Raw genomic sequence first — 22,231 nt, 5'->3', positions numbered from 1 at the left:
CGCTGAATTTGACTTTATGATGCTAATTGTCATGTGTCAAATATATTAGTTGAGATAGTGAAATGTGATATATATATATATATATATATATATATATATATATATATATATATATATTATATATATATATATATATATGTATATATATATATATATATATATATATATATATATATATATATATATATATATATATATATATATATATATATATATAATGTGTGTACGTGTGTTAATAGTAGATATTTTTCAAGGTAGAGATTTAAAAAAAAAAAAAATTTACTGTATGGGAACGACGTCGGTGCGGTTGGCACACCTGGAGAACACCTGTGGGTCACGTGACTTGAGTATGCTAGTGTGTGTGTGTGTGTTGACTATTTGTGTCTACAGAAACGAGCTGTTAGCTCTTGGACCCCGCCTTTCTTGTTTATTTTTCCTCTATTATGTCTACTACATATATTTCTCTCTAACACACATACATCCAGGAAGCAGCCCGCGGCAGCTATCTAATTCCCAGGTACCTATTTAGTGCTAGGTGAATAGAGGGTATCAGAGTGAAGAAACTCTGGCCATTTGTTTCTTCCTCGGCCGGGAATCGAACCCGGGCCGTTAGAACTTCGGCTCCCCGAGCGCTGTTCACTCAGCCGCGAAGCCCCCAAATATGTATTCACCTAGTTGGTGTGTGTGTACTCACCTAATTGTGCTTGCGGGGGTTGAGCTCTGGCTCTTTGGTCCCGCCTCTCAACCGTCAACCAACTGGTGTGCAGATTCCTGAGCCTATTGGGCTCTATCATATCTACACTTGAAACTGTGTATGGAGTCAGCCTCCACCACATCACTGCCTAATGCATTCCATCTGTTAACTACTCTGACACTGAAAAAAGTTCTTTCTAATGTCCCTGTGACTCATTTGGGTACTCAGTTCCCACCTGTGTCCCCTTGTTCGCGTACCACCCGTATTAAATAATCTGTCTTTATCCAACCTACCAATTCCTCTGAGAATCTTGTATGTGGTGATCATGTCTCCCCTAACTCGTCTATCTTCCAGCCACTTGAAGTTTAGTTCCCGTAATCTCTCCTCGTAGCTCATACCCCTCAGCTCGGGTACTAGTCTGGTGGCATAGCTCTGAACCTTCTCCATTTTAGTCTTGTGCTTGACAAGATAAGAACTTGATGCAGGAGCTGCATACTCCAGGCTTGGTCTGCCGTATGTGGTATACATGGTTCTGAATGATTCCTTACAGAAGTTTCTAAAGACCGTTCTTTAGAAACCTGTCCACCACCGCCCAAAGAATGGGTATGGGGTCCACCACCACCCACAGGATGGGTATGGAGTCCACTACCACCCACAGGATGGGTATGGGGTCCACCACCACCCACAGGATGGGTATGGGGTCCACCACCACCCACAGGATGGGTATGGGGTCCACCACCACCCACAGGATGGGTATGGAGTCCACTACCACCCACAGGATGGGTATGGGGTCCACTACCACCCACAGGATGGGTATGGGGTCCACCACCACCCACAGGATGGGTATGGGGTCCACCACCACCCACAGGATGGGTATGGGGTCCACCACCACCCACAGGATGGGTATGGGGTCCACCACCACCCACAGGATAGGTATGGGGTACACAATAATTAACTAAACTAACTTTACATTCCTTAGAAAACAGCAAAAGCAAGAAGTGAAGTAACTACCTTATATCAATAAATCAAAAGTTATAACAGAGTACATTAATTAGTTATTAAATATTTTAACGTAAACTCAAGTTAACTCAAGACACATTACTTTGTTTGTTTAACTGCAAATTGCGTTGATATTGTCTTAATGTCCACCGTTACCATATCTCCAAATGAGATAGATAACGTATCAAACTTCAGGTAGATAGTGCTATCTAAATGTGTTCGCATCAGTGACCTTGACTTCGGTTCAAGAAAGATGACTTATTTAAACCAAAATATATATATATATACTTCTCAAGGTGGGAATTATTTTAATATTAATTATTAGGTCAAGCGTAAGTTCCAGTTTAAATAATTTTGGAAAATTTTCTACAACAATATATAAAGTAATTGTTTATTTTTTTTAGTAGAAACTGGGCTGACTTGGGACGGTGTTCGTGGGGGGGGGGGGGGAAGACGGACGGTGCAGTGTTGGAGGCAGTGTTGTGACTGGACAGGTGTGTGACGGAGGCAGTGTTGTGTCTGGACAGGTGTGGACGAGTTGTGGATATACCCCCTGTGAACCCCATCAAGTGAGTCTATCAGGCCCTTCAAGAAAGTCTATCAGGGCCATCAAGAGTCTATCAGGCCAATCAAGAGTCTATCAGGCCCATCAAGAGTCTATCAGGCCCATCGAGAGAGTCTATCAGGCCCATCAAGAGTCTATCAGGCCCATCGAGAGTCTATCAGCTTTATACACGAATATCGAGACCTTACCTTCAGGGTCCCCTCGAATCTCAGTGTAAAAATAAACAATGTTTCTGTGCTGAATATTATGGGGATTTATCCTAAATAATATTGTGGATTTGTGGATAACACATTCTGTTGTTGTTGTTGTTTAAGATTCGCTACTGGGAACAAAAAGTCCCAAGTAGCACGGGCTATGGTGATCCCGTAGTGGACTTCTCTAATAATTGTTTATTTTCCAGATAGAAGGAGAGACGAGGAGGAGAAAGGGAGGGAGAAGAGCAAGGAGAAATATCTAAGAAATAACATACATAGAGGTGTGTGGTAGAGAGATATTGAAGACTGGAGAAAGGGGTATACAGAAGGAAAGCCACAAGATAAAGATATCTTTTCGCAGTAAAGATAAAACATCATGTCGATGGAATTAGGAGATAGCAACAATCTTCTTAGTGGGGGGTGAGTATAGCCTCCTTTAATAGCCTTAATTAATTGCCATACAACATTTCCGTGGAAATAAACTTTTCTTATTAAGGCTACTCAATAGCTCGGTGGATAGAGCCTCGGGCTCACTCGCCTGGGGCTCACGGTTCGAATCTCCTAGAGCCCCCAGGTGAATGGAAGCTTAATTAATAACCGTTCATTGACAGAGTTCTCTCTCAGCGTGCCTATTGCGCCTTTGCTTCATAACGGGGGTATTCTGCACATCCTGCCATGCCTCCTGGTCTCGTGTTATATCTCTGGTCAGATTTGGAACCAGTCAAGTATTTTCCAACTGTAAATTATTATGTATATCTCCCGCCTGCAGTCTAAGGAATGCTAAGCTTTTCAGTGGATGATCCGAATTTTACTTTGTCGACTATTACCAGCTGAGTTCTGGTCGTTAGGAAGTTAAAGATCCATTTCCCTAATTTGCCAGTAATTCCTTTTGTGTGCAATGACCACAATCGCCTTCCACAACAACTCTCATTCTTCTCAAAAATAATCATCTGATCCCTCCATCTGAACCCATCATTCCAATCATCGCAATAACTTTTTCCCAGCTGCTTTTATAGATCTTCCCAAAACCAGGACGACGGTTCGATCCTACCGCTCCAAAGTTTCCCATCCTTACACACGTCCTGACAATCCTCGTGTCTTGTACAGGGGCGGGAGAGTGAACGTCTTCTGGCGCTCACGAACGGACTTCGAGAGGAAGTTGCTGGTGGCGCTGTTCGTGCTCTCAGCGGCTGTGATCGCCCTGATTGTCGCCGTGGCTGTCCTGGCCTCCCACGGTGAGTGTTTCTGACCTTAATGACCCTCCAGAGGTCGGCAGGACTTAAGTCCAACGCCGAACTTGCTAGCTGGTCTTTAAGGTATTGTGGTGACCTTAATGGCCGTCCAGAGGTCGACAAGCCTTAAGCCCAACACTGAATTAATCTATAACTACATACTAACGCTACTATAAATAATAATTAATGTTACTGGTACTATCACTAATGTCATTTTGACTGGTAAACTCAGCTTCGTTTTCCCCCTGGAACAGGTTCGGCCGTCAAAGGTTCGAATACGAGCAAGACCACATCGAAGTTCTCCTTTCTCGACCCAGTGGACTCGAAGTTCTACCCTGGTATTGCTAACATGCCCGCCGCTATGGAGGCGCGTCAGAACGCCCACACGCCCACTGAAGTTAGCCACGCCCACACGCCCACTCAAGATACCCAACGTCACGCCCATACGCCCACTCAGGATACCCAACGTCACGCCCACACGCCCACTCAGGATATCCAACAACACGCCCAAAGGCTCTCTCAGGCTAGCCAACACCCACACAAACGCCCACTCAAACAAGCCATCGTCACGCCCATCCTGGCTAGCAAACGCCACGCCCATCCAGGGTAGCCAACCCTACGCCCGTGATAACATTACCAACTCTTACCAATATGAAGTAATTTACTTTTAAAACAGAAAACAAGTGGAAATCAAAATACTGTAATAAAGTCCACAGACACTATAGGTTCTCTAGTCTAGGGTATATGCTATATGAGCTAGAGGTTATCTAGTAAAAAAAATATAGTACGTATAGCAATATAATTCCCATTGTCGGGGACAGGAAGCCTGGATCCCCGATTGTGGGTCGAGAACGAAGCCTACTGTACTACTAGCCTAACCTGTCCTAGCCCTTAATTAACAATCTTAGGCCTAATATACGCAATTTTAAATTAAATTTAGTGCACAAGGCCTAGGAAAGTTTAGGTTTTGTTATTAAATTTTTTCTGGCGCTCTGCAAATTGAATAATGCAAAGTGTGAATTTTTTTGGAGTGCAACAGTTCATTTTTGTACGTTCTACCAGTAGTTGCTATTATTACTATTATTTATGGATAACCGGTTGCCATAATATAATGATGTATATCATTTAAGAATTCATGCAGTTGACATAGGGGTATATTGGCTCCTAAATGAATTACATTCAACGTAAGTATATATTTTTTCTATTAAAAATGTTGTGTATTATTTAGGAGTATTTTTACCTGTTAACAATTAAGTATTTAATATAGCTAAATGTTCTATGAAAGTGATGTTTTTAATTAATATAGTTATATAATAATTAATAATTTTGTATTTAACATAGGCTTTCCCTATTAGATTCACGAAGCAGTTACGCAAGCACTTTTTCTCAATCTTTGGCGGCTTTGTTTACAATTATTAAACAGTTAATGAGCTCCGAAGCACCAGGAGGCTGTTTATAACAATAACAACACTTGATTGGCAAGTTTTCAAGCTTGTAAACTATTTAATAAATGTAACCAAAGCCGTCAAAAATTGAGGAAAGATGTACACGTTCGTAAGTGCTTGTGTAACTGTTTCCTGAATCTGGCTACTTTGAATTGACCTGGTAGCCTATCAGCCGTGGTAATTATTAGGGCCACCCCCAATAGCTCACCGACTAATCACCAAGTTTACCTTAAAGTCCTTAACAAAGTTCAGGATCTAAGTAAACTATTTCTAAACAACGAAGCAAGGTAGACCTCTTAGTGTACCTAGTATTCAATAGCATTACTTAAATAGGCGCGATATTTTATCTGTTTATATAGGCAAAATACCCATTAAAAATATACCGTATTTCCTAGGGGATACGACATGTCCCTTGAGGCAAAATGTCCAAGAATAACATCAAGTCATCACGATGATTCAAAATGATGAATAACATCAAAATCATCACGATGATTCAACGTATTCAACTTTAATTCAATTATATCAACGTTGAATTTGCGTTACTCCTGTGCATTGTGCCTAATGAGTTGATTGTCCACCACCAACTCAATACATATTGTTTTTATATATACATAATCATGTATTTTTTCCTACAAAACCAGTTGAAAATCACTTTCAATAATTGTAAAAACACACAAAAAATATATAATCAACAAAATATCATTGTAATATATTTAGTGCATTGTATACACCTGAAAATGCAGTACCTATCTGTTGTATTATATGTTCATGTTATGTTATGATGTATTATTATGATACAAAATAAATTTCCTTGAGATTAATAAACTGAAATCCTAATGAAAATGTTCCTCACCTTGAATACACGAGTTCCTCTTCAAAATCTTACGAACTCACCTCTAAAATCTTATGAACTCTACTTCTAAACCCTAACAAACTCTACTTCTAAAATCAAACGAACTCTACTTCTAAAATCTTACATTCTATCGCTAAATGTCACGAAATTTTACATATAAGCCTTACGAAATCTTTCTCTAAATCTTACGAACTTCAATCAGACTAAAGAAATACATTCTTACACCTTAGTTTAGAAGCTCAATAAATTGCCAAACTTTACACCTACAGCTAAAGATCTCTATCTGCAGTTAATGAACTCGTTTTCACATACAGCAAGCTACACACAACAGTTTCAATGATCGGATTGTTTGCTTGCTACCTTGGCTGTCGATCATCAGTACAAAGTGTTGACCATCGAGTCCCACATCATCTCAGGCTTCTTTGCAAGATTATTCGTGGTGCAGTGGTAAAGCACTCGCCCGGCGCTTCGCCAGCGCTTTGGCTTGGGTTCGTATCTGGCCGAGGAGGATTGACTAGGCGCCAATCCTTAACTGAAGCCTCTGTTCACCCAGCAGTGAATGGGTACCTGGTTAAACGATTTGGCGGGTCGTATTTCCGGGAAAATTAGAATTAAGGACCTGCCCGAAACGCTATGCGTGCTAGTGGCTGTACAAGAATGTAAAAACTCTTGTATAAATAAATAAATAAAAAATGTAGGAAGATTACCGAAATGGCAAAGCACAGGCAAGCGTTTGGCAAGAAACTAGTATAGTTGGGCGAAGCCACGACCTAATGACAGTTCAGCTGTCATTGGGTCCTGACTTCGTGGATTTGGTATAAATTATTAAATAAATATAGTTACTGATAAGAAACAAAGAATCCTATAGCATTGGAAAGACGAAGGATTGTGTAAAGACTTGATGCATAAGTGACGTGAGCTTTATGTATTTATTTACTCTATATTGAAACAAATATTTCAATGCGTCGAGAAAACTTGTGTTGATATATTTCAACACCTTGCAGAACACAGGTGTTTTACTAACACTTCGAGAAGTAAATCCCAGTGTCCTATTTGCCATTTTTCGAACATTTATGCATTTATTTTTGGGTTTTAAATTCTTATTAATCGTAACTCCCATCCCTTTCGCAATCTCAACACCATCTTGCTCGTATCTTGTAACTCTCATTATTACCTAGCCTCAAAACCTTACATTTGTCTTACATATCCTCAACAGTTGATAAAACATGTAATTTCAGAGCTACATTTACCTAATTAATACCAGCATGGTATTAAACTCTTATCATAAGCTACGGGATCAGTGTTTAAATGGAATTCGCAAGTAATAATAATACAGCTGATGCCATCTATCGGCAGGAAAGAACACTATTAACAAGCCTCAACAAGAGCCATAAGATACAGCTTATGCCATCTGTTGACATCAAATTACACTATCAACAAATCACCCTTCAAAATACACCTAGCGACATCTGTTGAGTCGCCCATGCACTATCAATAGCCGAACAGCGGCCCATAAGGCGGGTTGTTGTGCTTCCATGTCATTGGTAGAAATTCTTTGTTGACATTCACCACAACAGCCAATCACAGGAAGGGATCAGCTAAAGGGGCCACCTATTTAATAAATCATCTTTGTTCAGCACACCAGCCCTGCTGATGGCATTCTGCTTCAACTTTAATCTACCCAAAAAGTTAAGTGATGATTATTTAAAAGTGTTAATATTGTGATAAATAAATATTGTAGGATATAGCAGGTGTTATAGAAAAATGACTTGGCTACTTAACTTGTGACGTCATCAGTAGGGGTTGCCTGACAAATTTATTTATTTATTTTATTTATATATATACAAGAACTTACATTGGGTTTATGAGAGTACATAGCATGATGGGTTTACACGGTGGTAAAGCCACTAGTACGCACAGCGTTTCGGGCAAGCTTATGATGTCCGGATTATATCCATCACATCAGCTTGCTGCTAAACACATTCACAATATACAAACATCAAAATAAAAATGTTTATTCAGGTAAAAGTACATACATAGAAGATGAGTTACAAACATAATGTTGGAGATTAAGAAGCAAATTGTGAAGACTAATAATAACAAACAGCAGCTCCCGTATGACCCTGTAATATCTCCATAGCTCAAACAATTATGTTTGTATGCACTTTTTCCCTAAATAAACATTATCATTGTCAAATATATATTGTGTGTAAATCACTAAAATTAACACGTGATTTAAAATGTGACAGCGTCAGACCACGGAGGAAGAAATGAAACAGGAATTTCTTTAAGTACTTTCGTATTTAATAATACGACCCTTCTGAAGATGTATTATTAAATACGAAAGTACTTAAGGAAATTCCTGTTTCATTTCTTGCGTACTGTATATTATATAGAGCATTTCAGAGATACAGTCGTAAAGCGTATTAATTTATTCAGAGATACAGTGAGAAATTACAGCTTTGAATAGTATATTTAAGTAATTTTAAACAATTAACAATGCGTTAAATATAAATACCAAATATAGTAATCAATTTTATATATATATTGCATTATTCTCGTAAATGTTTACCTTCTTAAACGTCGACAACTCTGTTCAAACACCATAATATTGACTTGGAATTTTAAATGTTAATAAAAAATCAGCAAAAAGTCATTGAAACTTTACTCTTACAAAGATTTGTTATAGTATGTTATCATAAATAAATGAGCCAATTTTATAATAAATGTAATAGATTACATATAGACCTTAAAATTGACTTCGGGAGGAAGGGTTCCGGACGAGTCGGCGGCGGCTAGTAAGTCGAGGTGTTGACGGTGACAGAGGAGGAGAGGACACAGACGCTGATCACAGAGGAAATTAACGCTGCTCGCCGTGCCCGTAACGTGACGCTCGTAGTTAATTATGGCTGTAGAGATGCTTGAGAGCGGGGCGGACTATATGAGGGATCCCAGGAAGCACCAGTTTAGCCCCTATGCTGATAATGGCGGGTGAGTCCCCCCCTTTACACCTCATGCTCCTGGCCCGGGTACACGATACTGTTCAACAATGTATTAATTCATTTTGTATTGTTTAAAAGCCATTCTAGACAAACATGGGCCTGGAACCACGTATACCTTGGTTGTGTGCCTCAAGTGTCTGGAAAAATCGTGTAAAGTCATCTCTACTCTCTAATGTAAACCAACAAAAATAATTGACGAATGCTATTTTATATGTATACACATAGTGTGTGTAATATATACATATATACATGCTCAACGTTTGCGATGTCATTGAGCAGTCAGATTGTTTCCAGGGATTTTTTTATTTTATTTGAAAAGAGGGGGGGAGGAAAGTGATGCTGCTGTATACTCTAGGCCGAGGCATAAATCAAGTCGTACGCAAGTTTTGACGAAGATAGCTTTTTAATTGTCAAAGCTGTATATATATCATTAGATTAGGTTGTTTTAGGTTAGGCCATGTTGGGTAGGGTTTGGTTGGATTTGATAGGTTTTGAATGGTTTACAAGACTGTTTTTGGTACTTTGTGGCTCGGCACTGCTGCTCATTCCATGTTTCGTGCTAATCTGCATACATTTTGCATCACACCAGATAGTTTGCATGTGGATTTTAAGACCTGACATGACCTGTGATGTATATTAGAATGTATGAAGCCTGTTTTAATATGGGTGTAAATTATTGTTTGTGAAATGTAAAAATCCAAGTATATGTGACAGTTCAACAAACTTTATCGTGCTACAGCATTGTGCACAAAACAAATGTGTGTTATATTTTTCGGACATGTACCTTTACTAGATTGGATTAGGTTTTATTAAACTTAGCAAAGCAGATAGTGGACTCGCTGCTACCTTCTTTTCTCTTATCTCACGACAGAAAATTATTTTCTGCATTTATATAAGTGGCTGTAGAAAGTTTCATTACTTGAACTTATAAGTGTAGGAAGTGGTTGTAACTTAGTTTAACATTACAAAATTTATATATTTAATCAGTAACTTTAATTCCATGTCTGACCAAAATCATGTCATGTTGCCTTTTAACCCACTTCTTATTTCCAACATTTTGTTTATTTCCCCATGCAGCACATCTGTGGCCATCGCTGGTGATGACTTTGTGATGATTGCCAGCGATACCCGTTTGTCTCGAGGCTTCAACATCTTCTCTCGTGATCAAGGAAAAGTGTTCCCACTGACACCAAAGACCATGATGGCATCGTCAGGCTGTTGGGCCGACGTACTAACTCTCAACAAGGTGTTGCAGGCCAGACTAACGGTAAGAAATTACTCTGGGAATTCAAAGCTTCAATGTTAGTGTATCTGACCTCCCCTGTCTCCCGAAAAGGAGTGTTATGTAGGGTTGGAGGAAGAGTTTAATACTAAAGTTGCATGTGTGCAGTCTCTGGTATGGTATGGTATGGAAGATGCCTGCCTTTTAGAGGTTTTCATTAATGGCTGGAGAAGATGTTAAGATTGCTGATTAGTTTTCATGTATTGGAGGACTTCAGAAAGATAGGGAAGAACACTTTAAATTTCTTGGTAATTGGTGTGTTCATTTATCCACCACTGATCATTCTGTCGGCTTTTTTTTTTATTGTTCCAGGATAATGAACACTGCTAGGTTAGATTGGACATTTCTATTTTCAGAGATATATAGAATTTGGCAAAGCTGCACTAAACTAAACTGAGAAGGCTATTCTACATACCATTTTGCAGCTGCGTGGGCCTAATGCAAGGGTTATAATGTTGGGTTATATCATAACATAATCTTGTATCAAAGTAGACAACATCCCTATTGATATGTAAATAACAAAATTGCTGAACCTAGAATATTGCAGTTCCTTGCTGGCAAGTGCTAAAACAGTTTAATCAACAATTAACAATATATTTGCACATGAAAGACATGTGAAAGAGGTATGAGAATAAGGGTTCAGTAACATCTCTTCAATTTATATGCATTTTTACAGTAGTTGTTCATTTTAGTCGTATCTATCTTCATTGTTAGGTTGATGCTGCAGTTGTACATTACAATACTTCAACTATCTAGTAACTAGACTGTGCATCATATTCTTTACTGCAAAGTATTCATCTGAAAGTGAGTGAAAAGTCATTTTGATACATAGCCAGATAGCACAGTGGTCTCCATCATTGGCTCGCAACCAAGGGTCCCAGGTTCAATCCCTACAATAGGACAAGCATTTAGGCAATGTTTCCTTTTTGCCTGATGCATCTGTTCAGCTAGCAGTAAGTAGAAACCTGGGAGTTAGGCACTTGTTGTTGGTTGCACCCTGGGGAAGGTTGATAACACAAGGTAACGTAACGGACTTCCTGTTCCGACTTTGGGAAACTGTAAGGTGACCCATACATTGAATTTAGGGTTGACATGCAAATCATCTTGAGACGACCAATGTGGAAATAGCCACAGTTTTTTGTTTTTGTTTTCATATATTATTATTATTATTACAGTGGAACCTCAATTAAATTGACCTCATTTCAGCAAATCTCTTGTTGTAATGCTTACTTTCCAGGCTAGATTTACTAGCCCAGTTCGACGAACAAGATTGCCACAGCAGAGGATGTGTGCGGATTTGCTTAGAATGTTGGGACAGAGTTTACAGACTGGTGGAAAAGTTGCCCATCATTTGATAGTTTGAAATTAAAATGTTGCTCTGTGATATTAGCCCATAGAGCATGGGAAATATTAAGGCATGAATGTTTACCATTAATATGGTTCCAATCGCATTTTTTATTACTCTTGTTGGAAGCACCATTACAAGAAACGGTTGGAGCCGTGAGAAGGCTATTGAGGATATTTAAAAGCAAATTCAATGGTTCGTTTGCATTTCCAGTTGGTGGGTTTTTGTTTGAGAACTTCCTTTGAAATGAGGTTTCAAAGCTAGGGCATGGGAAATATGCAGGATGTGGTGAAATCTTTACAAATTGATTCTCATGATAGTTGTCCTTTATGTGATAGTGAAATTTTAATTTCAACCATGGTGAAATCAACCCATAAGCATGAGAAATATTTGGATACGAGTGGTAACTCTTTAATATGGATCCAATCACGTGCAAGGGTCAATATGTCAGTATGTGGACCCAAAGGTTCAGTGTGCAGCACCAGTCAAGTCTAAAACTTTCCCACAATTTAACAATATTCTTAGATGGAAGCAACTTCAGAAGAAATAAACTGCTGAAGCAATGTATTTTTCTTGTCTTAAGAAATTGCATATCACAAATGCCTCCAGTTGCAATGACTCCCTCACTCGAATGAATCGGGCATGGTCCCATATAGTTCCCCGAATCGAGGATACACTGTGTATCTACTGATACTTTTTATTTTAGTTTCTTTAGGCTCTGTTTATATGTGAAAACTTGAATGTGTACCTCAGTTGTCATTTGCAAAATTACCTTAATTTTGAACCCCTTTTTAACAATTTAAATTGATTAAAATAATTTGACGGCCTAAATCTTTCAGATGTATTCTCATGAGCACCATGATATGATGTCCACTACAGCTGTTGCCCAGCTGCTGTCAACAATGCTCTACTGGAGGCGATTCTTCCCATATTATGTGTCCAATATTCTTGCAGGCATTGATGAAGATGGTAAGTTCTGCCTAGTATTTTTGCGGTCATTGGTAAAAGACTTTAAAGCAATTCGAAAATGATTTAAAGATTGTAAAACCAAATTTTTCTGTTCTCTAGTAGTTTAGTGATAAAATGAAGTCTGCCTTTTATTTTTATGATTTTTCTTGAAAGTTAAAAGCTATTTTTGTTTCTAATTTTTAGTAAATTTACTGCAATATATTAATATTCTAAAATGGAACCCTTTGTTAAAGGGTCTTTGACATTTTTATTTGTGCCACACTTGGTGTGACTTTTATTACCATAAGTTATAAAATGTGTGTGTGTGTGTATTTAGTGTTTCAATAACAGAACCACACGACTGCATTTTTACTGTAAACCCATAGTATTATAATTTTTATGCTTGACTACATAAATCTATTTTTTCCAAATTTTCGCTGCATTTTCCATTACATCCACACTTACATTGAAAAAAGTTCCATTCGAACAAGAAATGACTGAATTGGCTGTCTAGAAGTCTGTTTAATTTACCAATTAATGATCAACATGGTGACTGTATAGACAAGTCTTTCTAATACGCAAATCCGTGTCTATACTAATACCTAATTTGGACATCTTGGAAAACTGCAAAAATTGCAGGGCTAAATAAGTTTTATATAATTATATATTTTGATGTAGAGCAATGTGTTTGTTTCGTGTACATTGGGAGATTGCCGGGGAAAGGGGATCATTTGGTCCACAGTCTGCTCGTGTAAATTTGTTGACAAGGAAAGTCTAGAAGTGAACTATGGAACTTCTGTTAGTTTTCATACATTTTGCTGTTATTCCACGCATTATGTCAACTAATTTTCAGTGTAAAAAAAAAAAATGATTGGTAGACCTATCTACAGTATTCAATGTAATGTGAGTGAACACCTATATTGCATATAAATCTATTCGTGGCACAGTTCAAAGAAAGTGTCTTGGAATCCACTCCTTTGTTGCTGTTCTGTCTGGTAATGTCGTTCAGAAATAGATTCAAACACTGGCGAGAAACGCCAAATTTTTATTTGATAATCACCTTGTTGATGGTACAAGTTGAATTCATCTATAGTAAGCAATTAAAAACAATAGCAGATTTTTTTGCATAGATTTCATTATATCCATATAGATATAGTAATCATTTGTATAAAAACTGGATAAACAAATAAACATATAGCTGCTTTGTGAGGATCAATGTATGATGATAACCCAACATAAGGGTTAATATGATTGCTATGGATCTATCTTGAGGTCATCTTGAGATGATTTCGGGGCTTTAGTGTCCTGCGGCCCGGTCCTCGACCAGGCCTCCACTCTAGGAAGCAGCCCGTGACAGCTGACTAACACCCAGGTACCTATTTTACTGCTAGGTAACAGGGGCATAGGGTGAAAGAAACTCTGCCCATAGTTTCTCACCGGCGCCCGGGATCGAACCCGGGACCACAGGATCACAAGTCCAGTGTGCTGTCCGCTCGGCCAACCGGCTCCATGGGTCATGCAGCGTGCACCCCGTCCTTGCCCCCTTTTGTTCCATATTGGTGTTGATTTTCAACAGTGTCGGTCATCCAAGTTAAAATTGACAAATGTACTTTATACAACAGAAACTGTACTAGAAAAGTAGATTTAATGTGCAGTACGGCAGTTACAGATTTAAAAATATGTAGATTGTGCACTTAATTCTATGAAATCCTGAAGTTTTTTTTCAGATGACAGGAATTATAATGAGACAAACACTGGGTGTCATGGTTCAATGCTCCATATACACACACATATTACACAACTGTAAGAAACTCACACAAAAGGGTCATGTTGCATCAATTGGTTAAAGAATTTGACGGTTTAAGATGCAGATGAATAGTCACAATAACTTGGCTGAAGATATGAAGACTAACCTCACACACCAGAAGATGAGACGATGATGTTTCGGTTCATTCTGGACCATTATCAATTCAATTGTGATGGGAGTGAGGGAGGTGCGGGCATTAAGTAAGGTGAGAGAGAGGTGAGGAAGATGAAATTCCTAGAGGAAAGCAAGAAAAAAGGCAATAGGTATGGATGGGATTGGTGTAATAAGGGGTAAGAATAGGAACAAAAGAATACGAGGAGAAAGAGAAAAGGGATGGGTAGGCTTGTTAGGTCACGTTTGTTAAAAAGGTTAAAGCATTGAGTATGTACTGTGAAAGGGAAGAGTCAACAGCAACAATGCCAGGACTCGGGTTCACGTTGGGTATGTTGTGTATCAGAGCTGGTTTGACAAGATGGTTTCTGTGAAGAGTAAAGGCAGGAAAGATTATTTTAAAGACTAATCAATAGGATGATTGGAATCCCTAACATGACGAGAAGAGAGCATTGTTTCTGCAGACTTAACACTTCTTTTGTGTTCCAAAAGTCTGTCATTTAGTGTACGGCCAGTTTCACCAAAATGGAGAGGACAAGACCAACAGGAAATGGAGTAGACACCAGCAGCATTGGAAGCAGGAGGAGCAGTAGTGTGAACCAGATTACTGTACTACGAAGTGTTAGTTTTTCAAAAGGTGAGCTTTGTCAAGAGGACGAAGGGTATTAGTGAGATTTTTTTAGTTCAGATACGAAGGAAAGGCAGAGCACAGTGGTACTAGCGTTGGAAACAGGTTTGGGATGAAAGAAATTTAGTTTAGCTTGAGAACAGGCACAGTAGATAAAATGTATGGGGGTAACAAAGGTGAGAGAGTTGTAAATAAAAGAAATTTCGTTGTCTCCTCATCTTCTGGTGTGTGGTTTAGTCTTCAAGGTTTTATGATTGTATTCAAAATGATCTAGTATCCAGTAGTATTAAATTATCCATTTATACCTAGGCAAGGGTGTAGTATATCATTATGATCCCGTGGGACACATGGAAAAGCTGACATTCAGTGCAACGGGTGCATCCGTCTCTCAGATTCAACCTCTCCTGGACAACCAGATTGGAGGACTCAACATGCTAGGGGTGGAGCCTCCCAAAATGACCAAGGTAAAGTGGTCTTTCTAACATTACAGTTGTGTGAAAAGTTTTAAAGTTATTTGTATATAGTACTGTACAGTATTTAGTCATTAAATTTTCATTGGGAATTTGTCAATATAAATGTAATTCATAGTCTATTATGGAAACTTTGGTATTTCAGTATGTCTTGTATCAGAAAAACTGGGTAATTAACACTCCTACATTTGTGCTCCAGTGTTCCAAGTGATTCAAATACAGTACTGTGCCTTCCTAAAAGGGAGTATTTACCAAACCTTCATTGCTCTAATACAACCCAGTGCCATAAAATGGTCAATGGATCCACTCTAAAATTACACATTAATATTTATTCAATAATTACAGTATTAAAAAGCAGTTTCCTTTATTCTACATCAATATGTAGAATGCAAAATACTTTGCACATTAGTGACTTTATTAAATGTAAAAACTCTAGCATTCCATTGGCCACTGTATCATGGTTTTTGTTATTAGAAGTATTATTATTTGTGTTAAATTCTTTATCATGATTTAGATGTGGTGTGCTGACTTGTGTTGTCGAGTGCACCTGTGTTGCCGCCTAGATAATACTTGCTCAGATATGTTATTCTGTGGATGGGTGTTGCTTAATTGGCAGTGTTCATGTATTAATATTATTTATTAATAATAATAACTGTCCTTTCAAATAATACTTACATAAACATTTTGTCATCAAAGTCCCCAATGGACAAAATATGATGTACAGTACACACAGAAATCACAATAGCGTGATATATCGAGTGAACGTAGCCACAAGGCTACGTAGTACCTGGAGTAGTACTCCAGGTTGCAATTCTTTTACCATGGCGTGGCCCAGTCGACTAAGGCACATCTGGGATTATCCCGGACGTAGGTTCGAACCCTCATCACGGCCCTTGTTGATTTGTTCTTATGATGTGCAGTATTATAAATCGGTGGCTCACAAACCTCTCTCTGCATGGGTCCATCAGTTAGGTTCCATAAAGTTTGTACATTTTTATTTGCTAACTCGAGAGGATGGGCTGATACAAGAATGGTAATGTTGTATGATAAAATTGTACAAATAGATGAAAGGTATTAATGAGGGGTATGGTTGTAGTCATTATCTTGGTCTAAGTACTGTACTGTACAGTATTAACCTTTGCAAATTAATTCCTGATGAGGTCATGTTGGTTCAAGTTTGGCTTAAGTTTCCAGAGCATTATCCCAATGAGTTTATCATTAGAACTGAGCTGGTTCACAAATAGTTCAATTTTTCATGGGTTTTCTCTAGTGAATCAAGAACTATGAATGAGTTGACTCGTTTTAGCAGAGTAGGCAAATGTGTCCTGGTTAATGGTGATTCAAGGTATTTTGTTTATTTATTATATTGTAAATGGAACATGTAGGAATGGACTTTAAAATTGATATAGGGAAGAATTTGTTTGTTGACAAGTTATGGATTAGTTGAACAATCTGACAAGGTGCACAGTCAAAGATTGTAGACAGAAAAAAGACTGTAAAGCAAGATGAAACGGGACCCGTTTTGTAATGACGAGTTGTTCGTTCATTAAAACTAGCATTTGTAAAAGAAAAATAATGTACTGTACAAAAATATAAGATGTTGTAGTTTGTACTTTTTTATTTGTAGATATTCATAAATCTTTATATTTTTTCAGGAACTTGCACGTCAGCTTATACACGATGCCTTTGTGTCAGCCGCCGAGCGTGACATAAATACTGGTGATGGCATAATCATTCATACCATCACTAAGGATGCTAAAACAGAGGAAACGGTTAAACTTCGCAGGGATTAGTTCTAATTGGTATTAATAACTTTTCGGCTATTGGTATGATTTTTAAGACCATAGTGCATACATAATAAATATTGTACTGACAAATCTGGTTTCATTATACATATATGTAAGGAACACGTGCATGTAACTTTTGTGATCTTTTTTATTAAAACAAAGTTAAGTATATGTAGTATTTTATTTAACATATTTACACTGATTCAAATGTTTTAAAGTTGCAGTGTCACAATTGTCGATATCTACAAATTTTGATCACTTGCTCTCAATAAGAACCAAATTCTTAATAGCTTGTCATTTCATGATGGTCAGAAATTATGGCACATTTGTATACAGTATATGAAAGTTATTAGAATGTTAAAGTAGTTTAAGGTGACCTGTGATCTTGTCAACATCTGCCACAGTTGCTGGCCCTACAGCCAAAACAGTCACTGTACCTTTGGCTACTTGAGTTTTCCCAGCATCCTGTACACTGGCTGTTAATACTCCAGCTGTTGCTGCCATCTGCAATGCAACAGCATGCATTAGTAAATTTCTAAATTATAAATTTACAACTTGAACTTTGCACAAGATAAACTTCAATCTGATACATTTCTGAAAATGATCACCAAAAGAATGTGCCAAGGCTGGGCTTCTTTACTATTAGTTTCCCCAAGAATTTTTTATGCCAATATAAAATACTGTCCCTTTAGGGGCTCAAAGCCCTTTGTAATAATTGGCAACATAAATATCGATTCATACTAAAGACTTTTAAAGCTTTATTTACTTTCGTTAATGCCATGTCAAAACGCACAGTAAAATCTTAAGGTGAATTGTTTAAGTTCTGTTCTGCCAAACAGTAATAATAGACAAATCAGTTCTTATATTAAAGGGTTTAACAAACCTCATTTAACTTTTGTAAGTGATCCAAGTCTGCAGCTCTGAGCACAACTTTGGGCTGACCAGCATCTTCCCAGGCTTGCAACAACCCTGGGTTGCTTTTCTGCATCTGTCGGTAAGCTGCCAGGGTCCCATGCGAACACTGGGCAGCTATTTTTCCTAAAAAAAAAAATGCATTAAGATGTATCCTTCACTCTTCACGCTCCTACTTTCTCTACCTGCAAGTCCTAACATGCTGAGCATTTAAAAGTTGTATTATTGCAAACTTATATCACACAAATAATGAATAAAGTGGTTCATTGGTGGAATTCGATTCGGCACTGCTCCTCTCTGGTCAATTTCTGTGCACATTTTAATATGGCTTGGTGAGGATTGACTATTTTTCTCACTGGCAGATGTAAGCCATAGAGCAGAAGCTTGAGGCAGAGCTGCCTTTTACTTCCTGACTTCATTTGTCTAGATATGTTACAGAATAAGTGACAGATATAAATGTTCTGTATATTAAATAATAATTCTGTATAAATAAATAAACTATATTCAGGTTAGAATATATTCTTAATAATTGAATGTTTGGGGAGTTAACTAATCTCAAGCCCAGTGCACCACCAAAGTAGTGGTGTAACCAAATCAAGAACTGAATCATGCTGAATACAACACCAAAACAACTTCAGAAAAGATGCTCTGGGGCAGAAGCCTTTGTCAAGCAACAGTAAACTCTTGAAACACAGACGATGCAGAGAAGCCATAGTCAGTAGCACACAAACAAATGGCACATACATCATGAAGCAAAACCTGAAACATGAAATCCCCTGCATCCAGATAACCGTTTCCAGTGAAAAACTATTTAGAAAACTGATCAGTCTAGATTGGTGATGTCTGGACACCAGACAGTGAAGACTATCCGCTGCTCTGACTGTTGTCACGTGGGGGGGGTTGGGTGTGCTGCTAATTTGTAATTGGTAGTTGGCATAATTTATTTCTTTTGTAACAGAAACTGATCTCAATGGTGGCTTAAGATAGACTTGCTACTGTATCTTCCTTAAATACATGATAAACCATTTGACATATCCTAGCCATGGTGAAGGATGAGGGCAACAAAAGCCTGGTACAGTACTTGGTAGAAGTCCTCGGTAAACCACAAGGAGCCGTAGGTCAGAATTTTTTTTTTTTTTTTGGTCCCAAAATGGCATCACTCAGGAACTGCATGTCATGTATACATGGTCAGGTGGTTAATATGGAACATGAAATTAAGGGAATGAAGATGAGCTGCAATATACTTTAAGGTGTTAATTTTTGCATATACTGTTTTTGATTATTTAAACATTGCTAATCTGGAATATATTTTGTGAATGTAGCCTATATGCTGAATGTGAAATACACTAATAGTTAATAAAAAATCTCACACCAACCTTTCCCCATATTCAAGTCATTTCTGACCACAAGTGCCAATTTTGTGGGTCCAGTCGAGACGAGGGAAGTCACTCTTTGTGCAGCATTTCTCAACTTGCGACCAATAAAAACGCCAGCCAGAAAACAAGTGAAAGCGACAGTTGTTGTAGTGATTGATGGCAGCTCCCAAAGAGGCTTAGGCCTGCTTACATTAGAACCATCCATAAGTCCTGGAGATTTTTCTGAGCTATACAATACTGTACTGTCTTCACTCTGACGATCTTGTACGTTCATTAAAGTACAACCCGGGAAACACAAACCGAAACTGTCTCTATTTTCCGCTTGTTACAACTTGTAATAAAGTTGTTACAGCTTGGCTTAACGTGTTTATGACGTATTAGAACGTTGTTACAACTTGCTATATTGGTTGTTATAACTGGTTAGGAGGTGTTAAAACTTGTTCGAACGTTGTACCAACGTCTTAGTTTCGGTGTGTGTTTGGCGGGAAGAAATTTTGTGGAAAATTACAACTAAGGTAATAAAATTTGATTTGTTCACAACTTAAGATATAAATTAGTCTGCTTTAGTCAAACTATTATTTGGATGATCAGTTTACAGTACAAGTAAATAATGTTTTACACATCAGTCATCATTCTTTATGTTTATTTCTGTTGTAATCTGTTATACAAGACTGAAAATCCTTCACTTGAGTCTGACACTTGCGCCAATCCTTGTGGTCTGCCATGCAAAACTGGAACAGAAAATATGCGTACAATTACCCTAGAAAACTGCTGTAGTAAACAACTTATTATGTATGAATGTTACTTTGAACTCTTAAATGGGAAGATAAGTTAAACACATGAAAAATAAACAATTTGGCCACATTTTTATATAAATATTTAGAGGGCACAAGTTTTAATAGTCAAATAAAATTGTGTATGGCTCTAGTTATTAGAATGACTTGCTTTTTGTCATCTAATTGATAAAAGCTATGGTAAACCTAATATATTCATCATATAATAATGATGCCTAAAGCCACTAATACGCACAGTGCTTTTAGGGCATGTAGTTACGTACGACCTGCCAGGCACCGACTTAAGCGTGCTAGAAGACATCGTTTAACCCCACACACTGACGAAGATTAAGATTAAGCCACCCAAAAGGTGACACGTGCATGAATAGCCCGTAAGTGGTGGCCCTTTGGAGCCATCACCAGTATCATGGGGGGTAGAAATAGCCTAAGCTACTCTATCCATTTGAAATGTATTTTTTTTATTGTCTCAATAAACATACTTGAACCAGTATCATTAGCTGATACTGGAGATCCGTGGAGGTGCGACTGTACCCTACGGAGAGGTCGTGACCTCTGCCCACACACACACCTGCACGGCGTAATGTTTCTCCAGGCAGCCCGTCTTGGCGATCATGGACTCTACGGGATCCTGCTCGTCGTCGTCGTCGGCGTCGCTGGGGACCCTAGAGCGGCCGTGGCCATCCGCCATGCTTGAGCGTCTTGTTTACATCGTGACGTCACCCACGGGTGCCAGGTCTAAATTGCTGAAAGTAGCGAGCTGACAGTCTAAAAGTAGCGAGCTGACAGTCTAAAAGTAGCGAGCTGACAGTCTAAAAGTAGCGAGCTGGCAGTCTAAAAGTAGCGAGCTGGCAGTCTAAAAGTAGCGAGCTGACAGTCTAAAAGTAGCGAGCTGACAAACTAAAAGTAGCGAGCTGGCGGTCTAAAAGTAGCGAGCTGGCGGTCTAAAAGTAGCGAGCTGACGGTCTAAAAGTAGCGAGCTGACAATCTAAAAGTAGCGAGTTGACAGTCTAAAAGTAGCGAGCTGACAGTCTAAAAGTAGCGAGCTGACAGTCTAAAAGTAGCGAGCTGACATTCTAAAAGTAGCGAGCTGACAGTCTAAAACTAGCGACCTGACAGTCTAAAAGTAGCGAGCTGACAGTCTAAAAGTAGCGAATTTGTAATAAGAGTAGCCCAATTTTTTTAGTGAATGATATGGGTTTCAAAGTAATATATTTTGATATATAGAGTACACTACACGATGTTAATTGTTTTATTAATATTATTTCTGCACATACACACACACACATAAAATATATATATATATATATATATATATATATATATATATATATATATATATATATATATATATATATATATATATATATATATATATATATATATATATATATATATATATATATATATAATATATATATATATATATATATATATATATATATATATATATATATATATATATATATATATATATATATATATATGCGAACAAGCCTGAATGGTCCCCAGGACATATGCAACTGAAAACTCACACCCCAGAAGTGACTCGAACCCATACTCCCAGAAGCAACGCATCTGGTATGTACAAGACGCCTTAATCCACTTGACCATCACGACCGGACATAATGAGGTGATAGCCGAGGCTATTTGAACCACCCCACCGCCGGCACTCGGATAGTTATCTTGGGCATAGCATTTTACCAAATCACCTCATTCTTTGGGGCAACACGTGAGGAACACAAATGCGAACAAGCCTGAATGGTCCCCAGGACATATGCAACTGAAAA

General features: G+C 38.1%; 3 protein-coding genes across 5 annotated transcripts; 2 read left to right on the top strand and 1 right to left on the bottom strand.

Annotated features, from left to right (window-relative positions):
* The first annotated feature begins 2,153 nt into the window (after window positions 1-2,153).
* LOC123774429 (uncharacterized) lies at window positions 2,154-5,972 on the top strand. 3 transcript variants are annotated; one of them, XM_045768731.2, is made up of 4 exons: window positions 2,154-2,262; window positions 2,659-2,872; window positions 3,560-3,687; window positions 3,939-5,972. In XM_045768731.2, exons 2-4 carry the CDS (start codon window positions 2,829-2,831, stop codon window positions 4,292-4,294), a joined length of 528 nt encoding a protein of 175 aa, XP_045624687.2. In that variant the 5' UTR covers window positions 2,154-2,262; window positions 2,659-2,828; the 3' UTR covers window positions 4,295-5,972. The 3 variants fall into 3 exon arrangements, with proteins under 3 accessions (XP_045624687.2, XP_045624686.2, XP_045624684.2); XM_045768730.2 differs by having other exon boundaries at window positions 2,154-2,471; window positions 2,663-2,872; XM_045768728.2 differs by having other exon boundaries at window positions 2,154-2,471.
* Window positions 5,973-8,772: 2,800 nt separating this feature from the next.
* On the top strand, window positions 8,773-17,533 carry Prosbeta6 (proteasome beta6 subunit). Its single transcript, XM_045768726.2, has 5 exons — window positions 8,773-8,973; window positions 10,062-10,251; window positions 12,451-12,580; window positions 15,415-15,569; window positions 17,231-17,533. The coding sequence occupies exons 1-5, from the start codon at window positions 8,888-8,890 to the stop codon at window positions 17,366-17,368; spliced, it is 699 nt and encodes a 232-aa protein (XP_045624682.1). The 5' UTR covers window positions 8,773-8,887; the 3' UTR covers window positions 17,369-17,533.
* LOC123774428 (peptidyl-tRNA hydrolase 2, mitochondrial) lies at window positions 17,525-20,939 on the bottom strand. Its single transcript, XM_045768727.2, has 4 exons — window positions 20,924-20,939; window positions 19,651-20,381; window positions 18,246-18,400; window positions 17,525-17,866 (listed from the first exon to the last, which is right to left on the bottom strand). The coding sequence occupies exons 2-4, from the start codon at window positions 19,922-19,924 to the stop codon at window positions 17,720-17,722; spliced, it is 576 nt and encodes a 191-aa protein (XP_045624683.2). The 5' UTR covers window positions 19,925-20,381; window positions 20,924-20,939; the 3' UTR covers window positions 17,525-17,719.
* Window positions 20,940-22,231: the final 1,292 nt, after the last annotated feature.

Source organism: Procambarus clarkii, chromosome 61 (genome assembly GCF_040958095.1).
Source record: "Procambarus clarkii isolate CNS0578487 chromosome 61, FALCON_Pclarkii_2.0, whole genome shotgun sequence".
In the NCBI taxonomy this organism is placed as follows: Eukaryota; Metazoa; Arthropoda; class Malacostraca; order Decapoda; family Cambaridae; genus Procambarus; species Procambarus clarkii.
This window is presented reverse-complemented; position numbering and strand designations above follow the sequence as displayed.